Below are 17,804 nucleotides of genomic sequence, written 5' to 3' on the forward strand. Positions count from 1 at the left end.
TGGAGGAAAATAAGGTTGAGTTTAAAAAAACTTAAATTGCCCTGAGGATAAAAATGAGTTGAGCTTTAGATTGTTAGACTTGTAAGTTTCGATGTTGCTGGTGCATGATGAGAAAAACAGGATTTACAAAGCTCAGTAAAGAACAGTGAGAAAAAACCTGCAGTGTGATCCAGTCATTTGAGAGCCCACATTAAAAGACAGCAGTGAGGGGATGTACGGGGGTAAAAAAACATTCAGGGTCTTATATAATTACTAACGTTTATTTATTGGCCTAAAAGTAAACACATTTACAGTAACACCTGACCCACTATAGTAAAGCACTGTAAATTCCCTCCAGGTTGTTAAACGACACATTTTTATTAGAGTTATTAAGAAAATGACCTCAGTGTCTTTAATGGCCTCCAGTGTTACTCAGGACTCAATTAGTTTTAGATCAAGACATTATGATGCTGCCAAGTACTTCAAGGAAACCCAAATGCATGAAGGAACGGACAAGTTAGCTCATAAATTCTCACCAGATTTGACATCAGAAGAAATCAAATACATTTTTCTTACTTTGACACATAGAGATTTTCATTATGAGGCTTCTCATGTTTGTTCTCGAGCAACATTTAGATGGGGTCATGTTTCAATAAGGCATCCATCATTAATAGGTTTATACATTGGAACCAATTGCTTTTTAAACAGTCAATCACACATTTATTAATGCTTGATGGATAGCAAATGACTCATCAAAATGACCTCTCCTCTATTTGATCACCTCCCTGGAGAAGTGCTGCCGAGAATCCAGTCAAAAATTAATGATTAAAGCCAAATTGAACATTTACAACCGCAGAATTTCAGGATTACTGTAAAAAACAACAATTATTAACATCAGACTAACATTCATAAGGGAAAACCTGACGGCTTATGGAAGCTGGGAAACAACATTTATATCCAAATTATCACCAAACACATAGCGGGGGAAAAAATCCCGTCTGGATAAACCCTTTGTTGGGCTGTGCACCCCTGTTCAATGTTTACTTTCTGCTTCAATGGTGCAAGTTACCAAATCAATGCACTTGATTAAACCACCAGAAAGTAGCTGCCTCACACTGAATCATTGGGGGGGGGGGGGGGCTCCTGAGGGTGAGAGACCCCAGGACAGATGCTAAAAGAACTGTTCACAGTCTGGACTCCCAACTGTGATTGTTATTAATTGCTTATATACAGTATTAATACATACACAAACAATTTAAGTCTAAACCCTTTTATAAGACACTTTCTTCTTGCTGAGCAGCTCCAGAGGTCATCAGCTCATCGCCACTTTTCTCAGGGGCCGTAGAGTGAGTGTGATGGTCCTCAGCTTTGTCACTGAGGTTGACCTGTGGCCACATGTGGAACCTGCTGCCATCCACCGTGTGATTGATGGCGCGCGCCGCCCTTGACCCGCCCGGGGACCCTGTCTTATGATGCCTTACGGTCTTATGTGCGCCCGCGTCTCCGTGAGATGATGCATGATGATGGTGGCGTGTGTGTGGCCTCTTCCTTTGCCATTTATTCGCGGCGCATTAGGAGAGCGCGCAGCCTTTCAGACGATCCTATTGGATGAGCAAGGGATATTGCAAGTGATGAGAGAGAGAGAGAGAGATAGAGAGAGAGAGCAGACACACAGTGCGCGTTAATAGGCTCCAGATGCCTTCAGTGGAAACGCACGTCTGCGGGCTGCGTGGATCTCCTCCTCTCTCCCGAATCACGCAGATGTAAACTGATCTTTCTGCCATCGGAGGACAAAAGGAGATTTTGGGTTTGTATCACACCTCGGAACACGTGGAAAGCTTATTTGCTGCGCGCCCGTCCTCCCTGTGATGGAGGCGCGCCGTGGTGGTGCATCGGTGGAAATGTGCGGTGAGAGGTGCAGAGGAGACAATCAATGAAGACACCGAGGGCTCCCGTGCGTTATTCGGGCAAGGTCAGAGTCTAGCCTGGATGAGATTATATCCATGTGGGGACGACAAGGACGGACTTTTACGCTTCCTCTTCGGGGACGAGGTCGCCCGGGGATGTCCCCTGAAAACCCGGAGTCTCTCCGTGTGTGTGTGCTGGATTGCGGAGGCAGCAGAAAACAAATCCCCCCCGTCTGCATCCAGCTTTGTTTTTGACGCGCTCTCCAAGCTGCGTGGCGTATTCTTCTTCTTCTCTCCCCACCTTCCAGACCTGGAGATAAAGTTTCATCCTCTGTGCTCGAGGGCCGGATCATTTGTTCAGCCACTGACTTGGTTTCATTTGCGCACAGTTGAACCCGGCTGAGGTGACTCGGAGGCGGCTGGTTAAAGGGGCTGCGGCGGGACTGAATTCCATCAGAGCTGCGGCACAACAGCGGCGGCCAGCTGTGCTTTCTGGACGGTCACATCTGGCGCCGCTGTCCATGGTGCTGAACTCGCGCTCCAGGAATGGTGGAGACTCTGAGTATCGCGGTCATAGGCGCTCCCGGAGTGGGCAAAACTTCTATAATCCGCCAGTTCATCTATAACGATTTCTCGGAGGTGTACACGCCGACCAGGAGCCGATATGTGTACAGACCCTCCGTCATCCTCAACGGGAACATGTATGAGCTGAAGGTTCTGGACGTCCCGCCAATCTCCTCTTTTCCATCCAGCTCAAGCCAGGTATCCTGCTCATAGACCGTCTAACTTATATAGGAGGTTTTATTCAACATGTGTGGTGATTCATTCTCAGATCAAATCTCGTTTATTAAATCTCATACTTCATGTTACTAGTGTCCCTCTGTTCAAAGCCAATGGCGTCCCTCAAAGACGAACCCATCAATTGTATTTATTCTTCTATCACTATCAGATGTCCCTAGTCTACTAGTTGCTATGGAGACCCGACTGATTTAAAGCCATGGAGAGCCTCACTTTGACGTTGTAAACTCCCCTCTCTCCCCCCTCTCCCTCTCTTTCTTTACCTTTCTCTCTCCCCCTCTCTTTCTCTACCTTTCTCTCTCGCTCTCTCACTCACTCTCTTAAGTTCATTTTCTTTAATTCAGTCAGCTTTATTGGCACAAATACAATACTGAAGACAATCACTGAATCATATTTAAACAATAATGTCAAAGAAAAACAACAACAACAATAGCAACATATAAAATGGAGATGGTGGCATGGAGTTGATAATGTTATAAAACATATTTACAAATGTATGTGTCCCTCTGGTGTCCCCAGTTATGACAGGTATTCATGGTCACGGTCATTTCTCCCTTTGTGTCAAACTTATGAAAACTTAAAAATTCAGGGTAATATTTTTCACATTTGATGTAGAATTCCTTCCTAATATTTTTATTAGTTGAATTTTCTATCTATCTCGCTTCCTTCTCTACATTTTTTAAATTTTTTATTTCAGTAAGCTTTATTGTCACAACATTACTGTGTGTGGCCAAAGCAACAACCTAAGATATAGGCCTAGACAATCACAATATCATAGAATAAATAACAATGTAAAAAAAAAAAAATCTCCATCTGCAACAATAGTTAATAAGAACAACATATAAAGTAAGCAAAGTAGGATGGTGGCATGAAGTTGATGATGTTATGATATACATTTGCAGGTTTATGTGTCCCACTGCAGCCAATTACGCATTCCTTCTTATAAAATCATCATAAACATGTCTTCTTCAGACTCCTTGACGAACAGCAAAGCATCAAATAGTGTGAGTGAGTTGATCACATTATCACATTACACTATATTCTGCTGCTGCTAGTGGCGGTTGTGTTGAATCTGGCTCACACGCACAGAAAATAATCGCAGGATTGTGCTGTGGGCTTTTACCACGCCACCTGGTTAAAGTCCCAGTTTAAAAATAGAACAGACTGCCCTTTTATTCATGGCCACAGGTCATATGCCACTCCTCATTAGTTCGAGAAACATCAGATTTTCTGCAGAATCATGGCACAAATGCACTTCAGCTCAGAACGTCCCTGGTTTGTAGTCACTTCGTGAAGCAGATCTGCAGCTTTGGCTTCTCTCTTGCCAAGAATCTAGGATATTGAGGAATTATCTCAGACGTCCCTGCAGCTTTTTCCTCTCTGAAAGTTTTTTCTGTAAAGAACAGGTTATAAAATACTAATTAAATGCTGGATCCGAAGCTATAATTGCTCCTCATAACCATACTGTCCCCAGAGAGATTCCCTATTGCATTTTGCAATCAGAGATGGGAGAAAAAATGTATTAAAAAATGTATAATAATAAACCAAGGTTTAGAAACAAACTTTAGTCATTAAAATTAAACAACCGTTCAATTCTGTCATCATCGGTGCACCAGAACCATTCTGGATTTTTAACAGACATTTCATATAATGGAGATCAATAAACACTTCTGTTGAAATTGCTCTAAGAAGAAATCCCTTATGATATTACATTGACAACATGACTGAGTATTGTTCTCAAAATAGACTTGAAAAAAATATGAACCTAAAAGTGAAGTCAAAAACACCTCTCAGTGAAACTCTTCTTCTTCTCTTCAGCAGCAGAAGAAAGTCTGGATTTGGTGTCTGTTTGAGTGTGAAAGGTCCTTAGGTATTGAAAGAAAAATGCCTGACCCCCAAGTCTCTGTTGTGCTTTTGACTTCCACCCGTTCAGCCAGGATGTGACGCTTTCAAGATGGAAATCTCCAAGGTCACAACACCGAGCTGACTGCTGTAGCTGAACATTTCCCTCCTTCTCCCCCTTTGGTGTCACATGTAGCCCTCCCCAAGAACAGCTGTGGTTATCTACACAGACAAGGTGCCACAGAGAAAAATAAGGATCAGGCCGGGGAGGAGGCAGAGCAGCACTGGTTTGCTGTACGCTCTGAAACCCCGGCGTTAACACAGAAAACATCTGACAGGCGAGCTGAGACGCCGGAGCCATCATCTTGTCAGGCTTCCGCGGAAAAACATGTAGCTGTTCTACCAGAGATTTAAGATTTTGCTCCATCATGTCAGAGTGATTCATTGTTTCCTGCCCACTAAGACCCTCTCTAAAGACCCCATCTCTCTCTCTCTCTCTCCCTCTCTCTCCCTCTCTCCCCCCCCCCCCCCCCCCCTTCTTCCGCTAAATGATGCTTAACCCCCACTAGGGAATGAGCTGGTAGGTGTGAGCAGAAAGCAAGAATAAGACAGGACGTGTCTCATGAGTTTACGAGTGTCGGATGTCCCTGAGGTTGAGTTACATGAAAAAGCTACTAAGCTCGCACAGCTTTCATTGGATATCATGTTGTACCATATTGTGAGAACATTTCATACTCATTTTCTAGTGGCGGAACAGTGAGGAGGCAAGTGTTTCCAGGTTCTTTGTGGAAGGAAAACCATCAGCTGAGTGCTAACACAACATTTCTACCAGACAGGTTTATGGTCGCTCATTTGCTGAGGCACGACCCTGCGAGGCCGGCTGTACTTCTCCCCCTCTCCTTCCCTGTCATGTCCTGCTTGTTCTGCAGCTTGCTCACATGCATGTGAAGCCGTTTGAGACCTAATATATAACCTCGACATCAGACGGCGGTTTCTTTAACTAGTTCAGTCTTTGTCGGAGTCTTGGTCGCACTAGTTTGGAATTTTGTCTTTAGCTCCTTTTGCGCTGGTCAAAGAACCCACTAAGATCCGGGTTTTGTCTCTGATGGGAATAGATACAATCAGCATTCACTCCCACATCAAATGACTCCACAGCAGACACAGGTTTTTATCGGCTGCAGCTCCAATCAGCAGTGTTGGAAACAATGTGCTAATTTGACAGGACACAAAGTGAGGGAGTGTGTCAGTTTTCAGTGCATTTGTGATGTCGAGCATGACGTACCGTGTAGGCATGCGGTGAGCAGTGTGTAACAGCTGTATCCATGAGGAGTTGCTGTAGGTTGAGAGTCTGTGGGGAAATGAGCCGAGCACACCGACACGGCACGTCAGAGGATAATATTTACTTGTTAACTAGTAAAAGCCAGTTAACTATAAAGATTCAAGGGGTCTGCTAGTTAACTATCGAAGGTGTTTTGGTCTTACCAGTTAACTACTTTTTAACTGGTAGAGGCTAAAGTGTCTGCTGGTTCCACTAGTAGAAGTGTTTTCACTCTCCAGTTAAAAAAAAAAACAAATGTCCACCAATCAGGACTCAGGATTTTGTCATTCTCCCGACTGCTTTATTTGGAGGCATGACAAACTGCAACTAGTGACACTAGTGGCAGCATGTTGCGGCTTACCAGTTAACTAGTAAAGTCCCCAATGTCCATGAGACATGGGGCTTAGTGGGCAGAGAAAGGAAACCTGGGTGAGGGGCAGTGGACACAATGCACTTCCAGCTCAGAGAAACCGTCTTTCTTACTTGCAGCACAGAGCAGATTGAATTACAGCACAGTTCCCTCCATGAATACAGTCGGGAATAAAGAGGAGACAGTAGGAATTTGCTTCAGTCAATTAGAAAGGTTACGCAAAGTTTAATGGACACTGTCGAAGGAAGGTTTACCAAATGAGCTTTTTATAAAGTCCACTGAAATTTATGATGAACAAGCTGCAGAGCGCAGTGAGTCAGTCCGCCTCCATGCTTGTGCAGCGTGGCCATTTCTCATCAGTTCAGATTATATTTGAAAGGAGAACAGGGATGTTCTGGCAGGCTACTCGTGACCCCATTTCAACCACGGCCATTTTTACACTTCCCAGCATTGGAGACAGGAACGATTTCTGTTATTTTACTGCGAGGCTGTGATGGTGTAATGATTTCTTTGCTTCGCAGTATATCTGTCGGATGCTGATAGTATGGCATTTAGAGAGCATCTGTCACAGAGTGTCAATAGGATGCGATGACAGATTATTTTAAGCCTGACAGTGGATTTTGCAACAGTTTGTCTTGTTCCATCTTTTTTTTGTTGCCATAATGTATCTCCATGACTTCCTCCCACACAGAATGCTCTCTCTCTCTCTCTCTCTCTCTCTCTCTCTCTCTCTCTCTCTCTGTCTCTCTCTCTCTCTCTCTCTCTCTCTCTCTCTCTCTCTCTCTCTCTCTCTCTCTCTCCCCCTTCTCTCTCGCCTCTCTCTCTCTCTCCTCCTTCTCTCTCTCCTCCCTCTCTCTCCTCCTGCTCTCTGGACATTTTTCACAGTTATCTCTGTCGATAGAGTCTGTGATAACAGGCTGGAAATGATTGTTTTACATGTCACACATTGTGTAATTTTGGCTGTCGCAGACGTGGTGGAAATAAGAAGTGTGCGTCCGCATGAGGTTTACAAGACATTTAGGGGTTTGTGAGGCAAAGTTTTGCTCCTGTCTTTTAAAGTAAACCACATATGAATTAGAATAGCATTCAGTAGAACCAAGCTGCTCCAAATTGCACACATATATAAATCAGTCCTCTAAATGTGCCAGATTCTTTTCATCAATATTCAGTGAAAATGTTCTAAAACGTCTCAACGTTATCTAAGTGACACAAACTTCTTGGATCTACCCGCTGATACGGATCCACACCAAAATGTTGTGGTTTCCTCCCTGACCCATACCACATCCTTCCACCAAGTTTTGCAGTTATCTTGCTTACAAACCAACCAACCAACAAACAGATGGACAGGGGTGAAAACATAACCTCCTTAGTGGAGGTAGTTAGACACATTGTTGTTTTAAAGTGTTAGAAATAATTCTGTGTTGGTAGAATAGAAAATATTACATATTAATATTAATTATAACAAATTCATAGCTCAGTGTGGATATTGTGACATATAGTTGTATCATCTTTAGTCCAGATTCAAATGAATAAAAAGAAGATATGATATCATATAATTGATTCTATTTGATAATTATATAGTGAGCAAGAGATGGAGGTGGGTGAATTTCAGACACTTGCTGCTTCCAGTCTTTGTAGGCTAAGCTAAGCTTGGATAACCTGCCACTGCCCCCTTTTACATTGTATTTATGAGCAGTGGCATTAATCTCCTCATGTAACTCTCAGCTAAAAGTGAATAAGCATATTTAAAATGCCAAACGTTTTCTTTAAGCTGCTTCAACTTGTATAAAATTCATGTTAGAAATGAATAGTTCATGACTACTTCTTGAGTGTGAGAAACCAGCGTTAGACCATCAGTCACCATGTCACCTCAAACGTTGCACGCCATCATTGACTTATGGTAATACCCCCCCCCCCCCCCCCCCCCCCCCCGGGAATGTAATAGATTTTAATTGCAAATCAACCAGCGTGGCCTATGTGTGATATATCTCTAATTACTCATCACACTGCATCCTGTAGTTGAGTATTGATCCATCACAACCTGCTCTCATTAACATTAAGATAGCCCCCCGCCCCCCCATGTCAGTATTCACGACAGTTTTGTTAAAAACTGACCGCAGCCTGCCGTTGTCAGGGAAACGTGTTCTGTTTGGCTCTTGAGGAGCGAAGGATGAGATGCTCTTTTTTCCCCCCCCTGTGTGCCGTGTTACGAAGACCGACTGGAGGACACAGACAGTGGCACCACACTTCACAGTCACGCTCCCACAAGCACACTCTCACATCCTGCCAGCGCACACACACAAATAAACATGCCCACACATGCATTTTAAATTCATTTGATTTCAGTTTCTCTTGTCTGCCCAGGCCTCGGTGTACTTCTTCGTTCGCTTGTTGTGCCTGTGCTTTTTGTTTGTGTTTTTTTGGAGAAATAGTGTTTTTAATCCCCTCCTCCACATTTACAAACAGGACTCGGATGACAAAGAGATATGAGATGAGAACAAGCTGCTATTTTTAGCTCCAGGGACATGAGGCTGCAAGTGAAGCCACGGTGCATTTCACGTCACCAGTTGCCTCAATTATCAGAGAAGAGTGAGCCGTCTTGATGAGCTGCTGTGACAGGAGATATGTCTTATCTGTTTGGTGATGAAAATAGGTGCAGGTTTTTTCCGAGTCTTGCTTGGCCTGTCTTCAAATTTTATTGGACACTTGACAACAGAGATGAAAAAGCAGAAATCATAACATCTGTGACATTTTATTTTTGGAATTTCAACCTGGAGAGAAAGAAAATAATCACACTTTCTTCCAGTTTTCACAACACACACCTCCCCCCTTCATCTGCCTTCTCTCTCACTTCGGATGGCAGCGATCTTCATGTCCACGCCTGATCGGCCTCATTATGTCCCCGCTGATGTGTGAGGCTAATGTTTCTTCCTCACAACTCACCTGTAGACACAAATGTCATTTTCCATATTGAATGAAATTATTTCTCACAGACGCAGACGTGGTAATGTCCTAATCATTAGAAGTTACACTGATCATCGCCTGCTCCCTCATCACTTGGTTTTATTTGCACAGAAGTAGAAGAATTTCCACATAGAAAATGACTTTGACACATAATCAACGTTGCAAACAGCTTCTACAAACCAGGGTCATATTAGTTTGGATTTTAATAACAAGCAGAAAAATTGAAAGATGTCTGGCCAACAGAATTTATAAAGCTGAGTTTTCAAAGTAACGTGATGTAACAAACATAATCTGTCCCTGAGGCGAAGGTGCATCAGTCAAAAATAAAAAGACAACATTATTTTCTGAATCAAGCAGAACATCTTTGAAGATCCTGACAACATGTGACGAAGCGACTGCTTCCGGCTTAGAAATAGCACATAATCTCACTTTTAACACTTACTCACACTACTCCACTCCTCAGCTCCCTTTGCTGGTTTCCTGTGGCTGCAATGTAACACCTTTGTGGAACGGATTAAATAACTGACATATACCATTTTGTTAAGTGAGCTTTAAAGGTGCTGGCAGACCCCTGACAGCTGTTTCCCCTCGTTTCCTGTTTTTATGCTCGGCTAAGCTAACTAGCTGGCTGGCTGCAGCTTTATAGCCGTCTGGAATTGATCTTCTCCTCTTAGGCTTCATCTGTACTATACGTTTTCCTACCTGCTATGGATTCGCCTGGCATCCACACGTTACTCCGGAGTTTTAAAATTGCTAAAATGAAAAACCTTTGAGATGCTGCTGGACCCGTTTTAGTTTGAAAACTCCGGGGGCTGCATTTTAGTCCGAAAAAATGGAGATGTTTGAAAACAATGACATAGACACGAACAACCGCTTGCTGACTGGGTCTTTTAGTAATGTAGCTTTCGCTGATTCGTCAGGCTCCTATCACATGACCCTCTTTTGAGAAGAAACAGCATTAGCTTCGGCTACAGTGTAGAACGCAACATGGATAATCCCTTACAAGCACTGCTGTTGTAGAGTTAAATTCAGTATTTTACAATGATACAACTGCTGACATGTGTAGGAGACGAGCTTTTGTTCGACAATTCAACCAGGTGCCTCCTGTTTACACCGGCACGTGCAAGCCCAGCGTACGTGATTGGTCTCGTGATACGGGTTTTCAGGCGTGTGGATGCAGAGCCAGAACACATTTGTTGACAGATATAATTTTAGTTTGAATTCATTTTAAACAAAGACTAAATAGTATGGATGAAGTCGAGTCTTGGCAACGGAAGTGAACAGACTCGTTTCTCAAACCGTTGAACTCCTCCTCCTCCTGTGATGAAAGGATTATGTTATATTGTCTGTCACGCTGTATAACTCAGTGCTGCTGCCATATAGTTTGTGCATTACAGCATTTAGAGCTACATTCATCTTACATAACTGCTTCTTGGACAGAGCTTCGTGTCCACGGTGCCTGATAACTGATATTGTATTGAATGGAGCTGAAAGTAAATGGAATGAATTGAATTGAATCAAATCAGTCACATTGCATCGACTGAACCACAATAGAATAGAATAGAGTTCAGTTCTTGACAGCCCCCGTCTCCAGACCGTTCATTAGCATTGACGCACCAGGTCGACATTTCCTTGACCCGCTGCTCCCTTTTTTTCATCTCTTTGACTGTCCCTCTGGGCCGTGGTTGTTTTCTCATTTCCCTCCATGGACACATCTTGTCTTCCCAACCCCTTAAGTTCCTCCATCTTCCTCTCGCTCTTTTTTGTCAGATCAAATGCTCATAAATCCATTGCATGCTGTTCGAGGTGGTGAGGGTGGTGGTGGGTTAGTGAGACCTCGGGGATAAACACAGCATGAACAGGAGCATGGTTCACTGTGTTTCTATTGGAGCTACTGTCCCCCAGTGAGGTGCAATTTTACCCATTTCTGCCATGTAATTTTATTACATTTCCGAACTCGGTGCCATCAAACAAATGCTGCTGTTTGCACTGCTGCACGTGCTTCACATCACTTCGCAGAGAAGCATTAAAAGTGTCAAAGTAGCCTTGTGTGTGTTCCTTTATTCTGTCCTCACAGAGACGTCTGTGTTTGCTTATCTCCCACAGTAGAAGCTGTAACCTCTGTCGCAGTCCTTGAACATGTGTAGCTAAGACACAGTGTAGTGCTTTCTGCTGGGAAGTCACCGTATTTTATGACTTTGTTCTGGGCTGTGAGACCCAGAGTCATACAACCTCCAGGACGCTGTTGACTCTGCACTTTCTCTCAGAGGATAAGCAGCAAATTGACGACATTGAGCCAACATCCTCTAGCACAATTAAACACACTGCATTTATACAGTGCTTTTCCTGTCTTAACAACCAGTCAAAACGCTTTACAGCACACATTCAGCCATTCACACACACATTTAGCTCTTAATGCAGTGTTTTTCTATCACATTCACACACTAATTACATGGCCATTTAGTGTTCAGTATCTAGCCCAAGACACTGCAGAATAGGGGATTGAAATAACAACCTTCCAGTTTCTGGATGATCCAGCCATCCCAGAGGCTGTACCGCCAGAACACAGCTGCCTGTGACTGTGCAGCGGTACAGGAGGTCGACAAATTTATTGACGATCCACCTACGACCTGTTGAGACACTTCACTCAAAACCATAAATAACCTCATAGTTACTCTCATGAAAATGTCAAATTATCACCAAAGTCATTGGTATTCATCCTCTCGACACAAGTGGGGGAGGATGCAGTCCAACAAAAAGATGTACTTGAGTAAAAGAAGTAAATACGTATGTCAGGAATCCACGGACAATCCCAGCACCAGACCATTTAAGAAACATCACACGCTAATAATAATAATAATAATAATAATAATAATAAGAAGAAGAAGAAGAAGAAGAAGAAGAAGAAGAAGAAGAAGAAGAACTTGAATTTATTTGGTGCCTTTCAAGAGACCCAAGGACACTTTACATGTGTCACTACTACACTGCAGAAAGCTTCAGGAGGAAAGATCCCAGCTGAGCCACAAGATGTTAGGGATGTTATATCCCACCACTGCTGGGCACCATGAATTGGACGGACGGATTCTGTCCCTGGAGACTAAAATAGTCTTGTCCATACAGTATTTATTATTTACTCATGTTTTTATCTTTCTGTGTCTGTTCTTAAGGAGTGGCTGGACCTGCGCTGCAGAGGCGTCCGCAACGCCAACGCCTACATCCTGGTGTATGACATCTGCTGCGTGGAGAGCTTCGAATACGTCAAGATGATCAGACAGCAGATAGTGGAGCACAGGTAGAGTCGGGCCTCTCACTCTCAGCCGAGCAAACACTTCCTGAACACACATGTGCTGACATCACAGCTTGTTAACCTTCGCTGGTGATTCCTAACGACAACCCTCCCCCCACCCTTGTCACCCATCTGGAGACGAATAGCAATTTCTCAGCCGGTCCTGAAAGCTGCACAATTACACGTCTGTGACAGCGCGACAGTGATGGATCGTCTGCTTGTGGTGATATATTTTAATTCCGCACACTGCTCCCTGCATCCTGACAGTTTAGGATGACATTTAATTCTGGCATCGCTGAATGAGAGCTGCACAGAGAGAGTCGTCATGTTTCAGCTTTTATTGGACGGAGAACAGACGTAGAAGACAGGAGGCTTGAGGACCAGAGGGAGATAACACAGAAGACTCCTGGCTGCATTTTAACAAACACAACTGTCATAAACATTTAAAAGGCTCCACACGCTCTGTCATCTTCACTGTTGGCATACCTACACATATTTACATGAAAGATACAGTGCATGGCTTCATGTGCTCTGCTGTGTTGTACATGGCCAAGCTTCCACTGCACAGTTCATCCCCACCATCCTGAAGCTCTGAATGTGTTCCCACAAATATTTATGACCCATGACAGAAAAACCATTACCACCAGCAGCAGGGGGAAGGAAGGGTGATTGCAAGAAGAATGGAAAAGAGGAGATATTTGTAATCATAGAGGGGGGGGGGATCTGTTCCCGGGCTGGAGGAGGAGAGGAATAACCGGTAAAACAACAGATATTGTATATAAACTGAATTCATAAATAATAGAGGGCATTGAAGAACGGGGGTGGCTGTAGTGTAAATGTCAAGTATAAGAATTAAGCTGTTTATTTTACTCTTAGTCTTTACACTATAAAATGTATCCTTAAAGTTCCTCTGACAAAATACATAAAAACAGAATAATCTCGTTTTTTCTGCTCTATTTTGTTTTAGCCCTTCAGCTCAGTGAAGTCTGGGACAGTGTTGTGTCCCTTCATTACTTCCGGATAGTTTCCCCCAACAGATGCACACACACACTCTCACACATACAGTACATGTTGTTCTGCTGAAACACTGAACCTGGAGGAAATACCGTACACATCTGTCTGTCTGTGTGTGTGTGTGTGTGTGTGTGTGTGTGTGTGTGTGTGTGTGTGTGTGTGTGTGTGTGTGTGTGTGTGTGTGTGTGTGTGTGTGTGTGTGTGTGTGTGTGTGTGTGTGTCTCTCCGTCTCCTCTGTTGAGCTTTCTGTACATCTGTGGAGGCAGACGGGAAAATGTCCTCGTCAGAAGATGAGACACGACTGTAACTAAAAGAAAACTTTATTCATTATGAGAGAAAGAGATGAATAGTTAACGCAACAGCTTTAACAATTTATACCTGAGCCGACACTGAGCAGATGTCTTGTGCTTGCACACATCACTGCTCCTTCAAGTTTCATAATGCACTTGATTTATCCGCCCTCAGTGAATTCAACTTGACTTGCCACATTGTTATTATACAGCTCATATGTTAATGTTATTATTTTTCTTAAAAACCATAATAACAGCTTCCAGCTCCAGTGGCTTTGGCTTCCTACTAAATCGTAAAAGAATATCTACTTGTTGAAAATATATATAATCAGCCTGTTTTCCTGCATAGTACTTTCACAACAATCCAATTTGATTTCCTCTGGTAACTACTTTCTTCTCGAGTGTGGTAGTAAACCATCATTTTCTCTTTTTTATGATCTGAATTCCAAGCCCCCACCAATCATGTGTCATTGGAAAAAGCTTGGACTCGATTTCCTCTTCAATGTTGATGTTTACTTTTAACACAGTGGGAGTAAGAATTACAAACAGCGGTCTTGGGCCACTAATTTACGCCTATACCACTGGCTTGCCATACAGTTTCACACCTCATAATGCTGTAAACCAGCTACTGCAGAGTGAGTGTGGTGGGAGGCCCCTTGAGCCTGTGAGCTCTAATCCTCCAGTCCACCCCCGCACACCTCAGAAGGAAGGGAATACTGCATGCAGACATCTTGCACAAGCCCAGCCAACCACCGTGTGACAAACATCAAGATGATTAAACTGTGCATGTTGAAATTCAGATTTTTTCCCCCATTTTTTACCTGCAGGGAAGGCAGCAGCAGTGAGGTGCCAATCCTGGTGGTGGGCAACAAAAGAGATCTGCAGCGCCAGCGCTTCATGCCTCGCAGGGCAGTTTCCGTCCTGGTGAAGAAAACCTGGAAGTGCGGTTATGTCGAGTGCTCTGCCAAGTTCAACTGGCACGTCGTGCTGCTCTTCAAAGAGCTGCTGGGCATCGCAGTGGCACGGGGCATGCGCCACAACCACACCTCCATCCGTCTGCAGGGGGCACTACAGAGGAATCGCTGCACCATCATGTGACCCCAAGAGCTCCCTCCACCCCCGATCACCTCAGGAGTGGAGCAGCAGTGGAGAAAAAGGACTTTTTATCAAAATGGCTGGATAAACCTACCCCGTGGCCTCCTGCTTTACTGAGCTGATTTTTCAAAATGAGGTTTATTAGACTCTTGCGCTGTAAAAGACACTTAAATTCACACATGGTCATCCAACCACTTCCTCGTCAAATTCTGCCTAAATGTGTAAATGCAAGGAGAGAGGTGTGAGAGGGAGTATAGGTGAAAACCAATACATTTAGCATAGCACAGTTCTTTTTTCTCTCACATTAACGAGCCAGTTAGGCATTTGAGGCTGTGCTGCCCCAAAAAGGATGCAGCAGGTCTCACTGCCGGTTGTCTTGTGACTGTAGCAGGGCCTGAAATGATGGAAGCTGTGTTTGTGAGACTCAAAATGGAGAGGCAGCAATATCATCGAGTCTTCCTTTGAATCAACAGCAGACACTCATAGCTGACATGTTTGGATTTATCTAAGAGTAAGGATCGACAAAATAGCAAAAAATATTAATCTGTGGGGAGATTATATCTGGAAATGTACAAATATGATTAGATGGTGTTTAAATTTAGATTGTGAGACGTAGCCCATGTTTTTTCTTCTTTTCCTGTCCCCATTCCAAACCTGGCCCATGGGTAAATGTGGATTGTGCAGGCGAAGGGTGTTTTAAGGTTGTCTTGCAGCAGAAAATACTGCAGTCCCTTATCATGATGTACTGTAGGACTTTTAATCTGATCCCTCCCCTCACTCAGTGTCTGATTCTGATGAATACATTAAATCCAGAGAACTGGGGACCTGTAGGAGGCTGCAGAGCCTGACACGAGAACCTGTGCACGCAATGTGGATCTCTGTGTGTGTGTGCGTGTGAGAGAGAGAGGGAGAGGGGGTGGGTGGGTGGGGCAGGCGGAGGGGGGGCAGGTTTAGTAGCTGACATTCAGGGAAGCAAAGGACAGACACAGCAAGATAAGAACAGACAGGTGTTGAAGCTTTGGATTAGGAAGGAGCAATAGAACCCCACAGCGATGTCCTGACTACATGTTCCACCATATTATGTCAGAAAATGCCTCAAACACAGTAGATGTAATCTACATGTCCTCAGACATCCTGCAGACATAAGGAAGCATAGCTTGACTACTTCCATTAAACACCCCATGAGTGCACCACAGACACAGGGAACCTTAATAAAGATTCATATCAGTATCTAAATAGTATTTAATTGGTAACGTTGTGAGCTTCTTCATTTGATTAAACCTATAGGTACTCTGTGAATAGCTGCACTGGCAGTGAGCAGACCCATTGTACATAAGAGTGATTTATAGAGTAAGTGACTTGCATGCTTTTGTTGGTAGAGGCTACGGGTCAGGGTTTAATTGCACTGATGTGAAAATGTGATATTGTGTTTATTTTTTTGTAATACATGGTTTTCTGACACCGTAACCACCAGCTTTGTGGAGTGAATGTGGCCGTTTTTCACTGGCATGTGAGAGCACAAGCTCATGATTCTCTCCGAGATGTAGTGTCGAAACCCTTCAATCAGGGCAGATGGATGTGTTATTTTTTTATTTGGGTTACTTTAAAAAAATGAAATATGTAGCAGAGATACACTAGAAAGCAACTGTGTGTAGCATGAGTTCTCATCGGTTTGTTTGTGTGCGCATTTCCAAATAAAAAGGGCTACAGTTTTTTAACAGAGACATTACTTGTATTTATTTTTACTGTGCTAGTATATGTGAGTATTTTTGAATTATTAAATGCATTTGAGAACTGCAACATTTCTCTGGTCACTTTTCAATGCTGTGCAACAAACACTCCACATTAAGACCATTTGGCAACATTGCCACCCTGTGGTAACATGATGTTATCAGGAGCCAAATCAGAGGCAGACAATGAATCAGGCATCACACATGAACCTCCTACAGTTATTGGTCTTGCTTAAAATGCTCAGTATATGCAACAAATTTAGATGATCATCTAGTAATTTTAAATAATAACTTATCTACTTTCAATTAAAGGTGGCATTGTGGTGATGACAATTCTAGATATACTATGGATTAATGTAGCAAACTTTCACTTCAGATATTGCATCATATGTGCAGATTATAAACCAAAATAATCTCTTCTACAAGACAGAGCCTTATGAATTACACATGAACCTACTAAAAATTAATCAACAAGCAATGGCCAAGTGGCACATGGGCCCCTGGAGATCTGGGGCCCTGCTTGGTAATCCAGCCTTGTGGGTAATCCAGACATGGATCACAGCGATCAAACATAACCTGACACTGAAGTGACCCCACAACGAATTCAGGTTTCCTTATACTTAATGATAAGATGAAAGTGACAGGGAGCCAGAAGCTTATCAGCACTTTGCCCTGTTATATGGTCCAGGTATTACTCATGTTGTGGGGACCTAAACCTGTTACATTGTGGGGACTTGTCTTTCTAATGGGGACAAAAAGTAAGTCCCCATTGCATAAATCAAGAATTTTTTTATGTGAAGACATGGATTTTGGATAGGTTTAGTTTAGGTTTAGGTGTAGGTGAAAGGTTAGGGTAAGGTTTAGGCATTTAGTTTGAATGGTTAAGTTAGGGTAAGGGGCTAGAGAATGTATTATGTCCTCACTAAGATAGAAGTACAGACATGTGTGTGCATGTCTATCTATAGTTATAAAGGCCAATTTTGGTTAAATACCATCATTGTGAGGACATTTTGACGTGAGGACATTTTGGCTGGTCCTCACAAATTCAATGGGACGTTTGAGGGTTAAGACTTCGATTAAGGGTTAGGGTTAACGATTAGGGTTAGGGTTAGGGTTAACGAATAGGGTTAGGGTTAGGATAACAAATTCAATGGGACATGTGAGGGTTAAGACTTGGATTAAGGGTTAGGGTTAGAAGTAGGTTTAGGTTA

The 17,804-nt window shown here is 43.2% G+C and overlaps 1 protein-coding gene across 1 annotated transcript; it reads left to right on the forward strand.

Moving 5' to 3' along the window:
• The first annotated feature begins 1,553 nt into the window (after nucleotides 1-1,553).
• On the forward strand, nucleotides 1,554-16,663 carry rasl10a (RAS-like, family 10, member A). The gene is made up of 3 exons (XM_034595078.1): nucleotides 1,554-2,648; nucleotides 12,346-12,470; nucleotides 14,596-16,663. Exons 1-3 carry the CDS (start codon nucleotides 2,433-2,435, stop codon nucleotides 14,864-14,866), a joined length of 612 nt encoding a protein of 203 aa, XP_034450969.1. The 5' UTR covers nucleotides 1,554-2,432; the 3' UTR covers nucleotides 14,867-16,663.
• The last annotated feature ends 1,141 nt before the right edge of the window (nucleotides 16,664-17,804 follow it).

This window comes from Hippoglossus hippoglossus, chromosome 9 (genome assembly GCF_009819705.1).
Source record: "Hippoglossus hippoglossus isolate fHipHip1 chromosome 9, fHipHip1.pri, whole genome shotgun sequence".
NCBI lineage: Eukaryota > Metazoa > Chordata > Actinopteri > Pleuronectiformes > Pleuronectidae > Hippoglossus > Hippoglossus hippoglossus.

Excerpts from the sequence above, each read along its gene's own strand:
- rasl10a (XM_034595078.1), top strand. The coding sequence starts at position 2,433 with ATGGTGGAGACTCTGAGTATCGCGGTCATAGGCGCTCCCGGAGTGGGC. Across the intron at positions 2,649-12,345 it reads TTCCATCCAGCTCAAGCCAG|GAGTGGCTGGACCTGCGCTG; the intron begins GTATCCTGCTCA and ends TCTGTTCTTAAG. Across the intron at positions 12,471-14,595 it reads CAGCAGATAGTGGAGCACAG|GGAAGGCAGCAGCAGTGAGG; the intron begins GTAGAGTCGGGC and ends TTTTACCTGCAG.